Source organism: Corylus avellana, chromosome 2, assembly GCF_965113065.1.
Source record: "Corylus avellana chromosome 2, dhCorAvel1.hap1.2, whole genome shotgun sequence".
In the NCBI taxonomy this organism is placed as follows: domain Eukaryota; kingdom Viridiplantae; phylum Streptophyta; class Magnoliopsida; order Fagales; family Betulaceae; genus Corylus; species Corylus avellana.
In genome coordinates, this window is record NC_142491.1 from 6,229,260 (window position 1) to 6,236,029 (window position 6,770).

General features: G+C 36.0%; 1 protein-coding gene across 1 annotated transcript; it reads right to left on the reverse strand.

The window, feature by feature from the left end:
• Nucleotides 1-1,361: 1,361 nt before the first annotated feature.
• On the reverse strand, nt 1,362-4,456 carry ABA2 (NAD(P)-binding Rossmann-fold superfamily protein). Its single transcript, XM_059599466.2, has 2 exons — nt 4,309-4,456; nt 1,362-2,379 (listed from the first exon to the last, which is right to left on the reverse strand). The coding sequence occupies exons 1-2, from the start codon at nt 4,350-4,352 to the stop codon at nt 1,581-1,583; spliced, it is 843 nt and encodes a 280-aa protein (XP_059455449.2). The 5' UTR covers nt 4,353-4,456; the 3' UTR covers nt 1,362-1,580.
• Nucleotides 4,457-6,770: the final 2,314 nt, after the last annotated feature.

Consider the following 6,770-nt stretch of genomic DNA (forward strand, 5'->3'; position numbering starts at 1 on the left):
AGTTACTGTTGGTCCTGTTGGATAAGGGAGGGTTGTTTGATATAAATAGTTTTTTAGATTTTTATAAAATAAAAATAAAAATATTAATTTTAAAAAATAAAATAAAAAATGTGGGAGAGATGTTCTGACTCACCTCTCATTATTTTTTTTCCTAGTCTAACTAATAATTTGATATTTTTAAATATTATTTAATAGACTATTATATAACTTTTATATAATTGAGATGACATGCCAAAGAAAATCAACCCTTGTTGATTCAAATATTAATTTTCACTGTTGCGTCATCTCAACTATATTGCAGTCATACAACAGTTTACTAAATCTAATATAATACATTGGAATTATCTTTCAATCTAAAAGTTTAAATGTATGGAATAGGTTTTTTTTTTTTTTTTTTTTTTTTTTTTTTTTCAATTTCAAAAAGAAAATATAGCTGAGATATATATCAAAAAGCACCAGGTTTTCTTTTTAGATTTTATTCTTGGTTTCAAACAAGTGAGACAAATGAGAAGGGACACTATCAAATAGCATATCATTTTGCCATTGTGCATTTAGACTGTAGATTTTGTCAGTATCACTCTCATAGTGTGCTCTATCACCAGAGGAAGAAAATGCTGAAGAATCAATGGCTAAACTCACGTGAAACAACCCCAACAAAATTTACTGTTGATGATTGTCACATTCACACAGCTCAATGTGATTGTTAACATGTTTTTTTTTATTAGGTAACTCATTGCAGTTTTTACCTAAACCAGCACAGATTTATATACAAAGCAGGGAATTTGAGTTGGGGGTGGTGGGGACTTTATAGGATGAGTTTCCTAACATCTGAGCATACAATTTTCATAAGCTTTGGTGTTTTGGCCACCTTAGCTACCACCGGAATATTGCAATTTAACAACAACCCTTCTAGCCCAATTCACCATTTCCCACCTCAGGCTCATCATAGCAAGAACCACAAGACGAGCATTCTTACCCTGGCCACAAAGCTGCCAATAATTGTAAACAAATACAAACCATAGGAATTAGCACAACCACTACCACCACCACTCAAATTGAACCACCAATATGTTCAGCACCATTGAAATGGAACGAGGAGTAGGCGCCTGATCAAACGCCGTTTCTGGTCTTGAGATCAGCAGAGGCTTGTTGGCTCCCCTTGACAGCACCAGCTTAGCTAGCTTCCATCGTCCACTCCTATGACACCCACTGCCTCATCCCCACTTCCAACATAGACACAAGGACCTTGCTCGCATCGGCTAGTTTAGAATGATAAAACCATTGAAAATTTGATCCAGGTCCAATTTCAAATCATAACACCACAGCCAAACATATATTATAAAGTCAAAAAATTGTTCGAGTCCATTGTGAAATGTACTTCTATTTCAAATTGCAGAAGTTATAATCCATGTCCAAGATTCGGGTTCAATCTACAACAAAGTGACATCCAAATAAACTTTCTATGGAGAACATACCCAATTAAACCTATTTACTAGTTCATCTGTTCACCAAGAATACCACAGTTATCAAGCTTCCAACAGTCATTGAAGCAAGGCAGCAAACCTCTCGAATGTCATGCATCATCTAAAGACACGAAGTACGTGATTTGAGCAAGTGAAGCCCCCATCAACCATGAGATTATCCCCACTTACATATCTTGCTTCATCGCTTGCTAAGAAGAGTACGGCATTAGCCACATCATCAGCAGTCAACTCCACCCCCTGCAAGTTAGCATTCCTCCCGACAAAAGCACGAAAACCTTCCGCAGCCTCCTCGGTCCTCTCATCCTCAGGCAAGTGAGCTAAAGCCAAGCCTGTCAGAACCGCATAAGGAGAAACACAGTTAACACGAATCCCATGTTGTCCCAGCTCAGCTGCAACGTTCTTGGTGAGCCCCAACACAGCATGCTTGGACCCTGTGTAGGGGTGTGGGCCTATGCCCCCTAAGGCACTTGCAACACTGCATAGAGAAACTATTGAACCCTTCTTTAACGGGATCATAATCCGAGCTGCATGTTTCATTCCAAGGAAGACCCCCTTCACATTTATGTCAAATATTTTCTCAAACTCAGATATGTCTGCATTACGGATATCAGAGCATGGTGAGCCCGATAACCCAGCATTGTTGACCATGATGTCAAGTGTACCAAATTTATCAACTGCGAAGTCAACTGCACGGCATACATCATCTTCTTTGGTAACATCACAATGGAAAAAGAAAGTGTTTGGTTCACCACCAAGGGTATCACAGACATGCTGGCCAAGGTTGTCCTGCAAATCGACTATACAAACTTTTGCACCATGTTTGTGGAATAGGCGCACAATGCTCTCTCCAATACCAGTGGCTCCACCCGTGACCAATGCCACTTTCCCCAATAATCTGAGGACAAAATAACACAACAAAGGTCTTATATTACATGCGACATCTAATGAAAAATGTTACAATCTGTTATGAACCAACTATTAAGAGCACTAACAGAGCTTCTGATCTGAGTTAAGAGACTAAAGAATCTGCTCAAACCTAGTAAAGCGCAACAAAAGAAATACATAGCTATAGAAAAGAAGCAATGTAGAGAATCTGCTTTAGTGACTTGATTTTTTGAAGAAAAAAAAATGTGGCTTTCCTAGGGGTTTTCTGAGATGAGTAGATCCTTCAAGCATAGGATATCATTAAATTGAGTTAATATCCAATAAAATACCTATACCCTAAGGCCTTGATAGGCTTTGAATGTTTCCTACTCTTTCCCAAAATTATACCTAATTTAAGCTTCCTGAATTCCTCTAAAGGCTGCTGCCAAGAAGAAATATCCAGCAAGTTTTCACATCTGTCCAATAAACTTTACTCGAATTTTACCACGGATTTTGTTTTGGTTTGTGTAATGTTATAATTTTCCTATTCTTATTCAAATTTTATGCTAAGTTCTAGCTTGAGATGTCTTTTTTATTTTTTTGCTGAGTTTTCTTGCTCATTGCTGGCAAATTATACAGTTACTACCACATTCTCCTAGCCCAAATTTGCACCCAACTAAATTAAGCAGTTCCCTTTGTATCTAAACTTGGAAGATCTTTTACAACTAGTTTCTAATTTTTATGACCAAGGTCTTGTAACAAATTTGTATTATTTTATTAATCAAACTATATTCCATTGCCTCTATGTGGTTGTTTCGTATTAGTCAAAAACATGAGCAATTTAGGATTTTATGTTGTCAGTTCTTTTAGTTTCTGTTGTTAAATTCAAAGTTCCACCTTCGTACTACAATCTTTCTGCAACTAAACAAGGCTATTGGCCAATGTCTCATTAAGACTTTTTCGTAAGGTTTGTTATGAAATCCAACCAAAAGGTTGGCACTCATGGAGATTATTTGAAGGGTTTTTTTTTCCCTGTAGCTTGGCTCTTTAATTTAGAATTAGGATTTCCCACGATTGATGTTGGTGGGCTAAGAATTATGGGTAGAAAAGGGGTTTGGTTTGTTATTTTTTAATGAGGTTTAGAAATAAAATATACATACATCCATAAACGTTTATTCAAACATACAGATTCATGCACAAAATGAAGTGATTCGACAAGTCCTCAAAATCAAGCATTTGGAAAAACTTGAGAGAGAGAGAGATGTCAAAAAGAGAGTTGTCTCAGTTGCTATGTTACTAGCATTGCAGTCACTCTTCGGTTTGGTTTAGCAATTTCAAAACGTACAATTTGAAAAGATAACGATTTCAAATAGTACTTAATAAAAACGCAATTTTTAAACTGCCTTTCTTTTTCCAAACGCACTCCCAAAGCATTACATTTTTGCAATTTTGTTTAAAAAAAACAATTTTAGCATGTGAAATCCCAAGCCCAAACGCACCTAAAATTTTCGTAAAGCCCACTTTGAAATCAAAATCAAAATCAAGGTATAAGGCATGCAATGGATCAAATCAAATAGGTCATAATACCAAAAGGTTTAACTAACAGAAATGATCTTCCACCACTTGATCTAGTGGAAACTCAGAGCTTAAAAAATAACCAGATATTAAACCCCCATAATCAGTTTGATAGTAAAAGCAAAATCTACAGGCAGAAATCCAACAGAAATGATCTTCCACTGCAGGATCTAGCAAAAACTTGGATCTTTAAAGCATAACCAGATATCAAACCCCATGATCAGTTGATAGTAAAAGCAAAATCTACAGGCAGAAATCCAACAAAACAAGAAATAGAATATTATTTGCACAATATAGCTGACACCCACAAAAGCAGAACTGTGAAATTAAAAAGTAAAGTGCATAGACCCAAGTAGAAGAGAAAGCTTGCTGTTTTGTGGGTTACCTTTGGCTTGGAAATGAAGATTCACCAGAGTTGGCTGTGGACATGATCAACCTCTCTCTCTCTCTCTTCCAAGTTTTTTCTTTTCTTGATAAGCATCCAAGTGAGTGGCGTCCTTCCTTCTAAAACACTCGCGCAGTCTAAAATAAGTTAAGTAACTTTTTTTCCTCCAAATGATTGGCGGAATTGATGTCCAATCCATTTTTATTATGTTTTTAAGTTAAATACTAATTGGGAAAAAAAATTAAATACTAATTTAATTGCCCTTTTTTTGTTTTTCAGAAAGAAAAAAAAACTAGTTCATATATATATTCCGTTTGTACATTTTTGTGTGTCTAAAAAGGCGGCTTTGAAGTGGGTTTTACCCATCCCACTACAGAAGCCACTTTCATGAAACTGTCTATTTCAGAGTGATACGGTTTGGTGCGGTCGCTTTAAGGTTATCAGTTATGGGAACTCGTGGCACAGAAAAAAGGAAGATATATAAAAACTTGAGTGCTAAAAATGCACCATTTTTTTATTTTTATTTTTATATGTCCACGTAAGAGATGGAAAGAAGAATTTAAACTAGTAATTACTGTTTTATGAGGCGTGAGCCACAGTCGATTGAGCTACTCTTTAGGAGCCAAGTACCATTTAATATATTGTTGAATACCAATCTTGTTCAATTTTCAGCAAATTTTTGGTGTTTTTATTTAGGGTTGATCTTTTTTATATTACCTATAAATTTGACACGAAATTAAAGAGTTTGGGTTAAAGATAGGGGTGTCAAAAAAAACCGGGAAACCGGAACCGGGACCGGAAAACCGGGAAACCGGGAAACCGGAAACCGGAAAACCGGGACCCGGTTCCGGTTCCGGTTCCAAAAAAAAAAAAAACCGGGACCCCGGTTCCGGTCCCGGTTTTTGGCACCCGGTCAAAACCGGGAAAACCGGAACCGGGTATTATTTTATTAAATAATATATATATATATATTTTATTATTTTAATTCTTTTATTTTTTTGGGTTTTGAATTGTTGTAGTAAGGGGTATTTATTTCTTGTGCATGTTGGTTTGTTTACATATTTGTTTTTACTTTTTATTGTTTTAATGTTTTCTTTATGTATCTAATTTAAAATTATGTTTAGGGTATTTTAAAAAATTTGAATTTTTATTTCTAAGGCTCATATAGGCAAAAACATTGATTATTTAGGATTTTTATGCTTTTTTAGGTTTATTTTTTAATTATTTAAAACAATCACAATCAAGCCTCTTTAATTTAGACAAAAAGATTAATAGTTTTTTTTTAAAAATGAGCTAACTTATGAAAAAAATAATGGGCTTATTTTAGGCCCAATACCTAAAATAAGCCCCAAACACTAATTATTTTCAAAAACCGGGTACCGGACCGGGTAAAACCGGAACCGGCCGGGAACCGGGACCCCGGTTAACCGGGGTCCCGGTTCCGGTTCCGGTTTCCCAAAACCAAGAACCGGGGTACCCCGGTTCCGGTTCCGGTTTTGGCCAAAAACCGGGAAACCGGACCGGGTTGACACCCCTAGTTAAAGAGTTTGACTTGTTTAATTAAATGAATCGGGTTATAGTTGACCTATATCGTTTTTATACATATATTTTAATATGATTCGAATCCGACATGTGACATAATGTTTGACAGCTTTTTGCAAGACCTGGGTATCCAATACAAATTAAAAAATGAAGATTAAGGGTTTTAACTTTTTTTAATTAAATATGTCTAGTTATAATTGACTTATATAGTCTTATATGCATACATTAACATGACCCAAACTCGATACAAACACAAATTATCATCCCTAATATTTATATCTTTTGGTGATGTTATAACCACCTTAGTTATGATTCCCATGAATGAAAGTAACACTCTTTTTTTCTTTTCTTTTTTTGTGACATGTTCACATAAGAGAAGGGGATGGAGATTCGAACTAATGATATTCGCTTTATAAAACGTGATCCGTAGTCAATTAAGCTACCCATTTGAGGATCCGGATCCTCTCTAGTCCAAAATAGATTTGAGAGTATTAAGTTAATGGCCAAGATTTCTTATAAGAAATCTAAGGGCAACAAATAGGACATATGTCCTTATAATTAAAAAATAGTAAACTAATATTTAAAGTATAAAATTTTAAAAAAAAATAAAAAATAAAAAATTATGGGGTGGCTAGCCACCCCATTTTTGCCCATCGGGGTGGCCGAGCCACCCCCAAGGGCCAAATGAAAATGAAAAAAAAAAAAAAAAAAAAAAAAAAAAAAAAGAAGAAAAATTATAGCGTTGGCCTTTGTGGGTGGCCGAATCACCCCCAATGGCCGGTTTGGGTTGACGGAACCCACCCCGTGGCCCTTAAGGTTAGGGGTGATTCGGGCACCCTAAAGGCAAGCCCTTTTTTGTTCATTTGGGTTTGGCTTTATGGGTGACCGAACCACCTCTAAGGGCCACCGGAGTGGCTTCG

Bases quoted from the DNA above. Each gene is read 5' to 3' on its own strand.
- ABA2 (XM_059599466.2), bottom strand. From the start codon at position 4,352: ATGTCCACAGCCAACTCTGGTGAATCTTCATTTCCAAGCCAAAG. The intron at 2,380-4,308 runs GTAACCCACAAA...TTTTGTCCTCAG, and splicing joins TCTTCATTTCCAAGCCAAAG to ATTATTGGGGAAAGTGGCAT.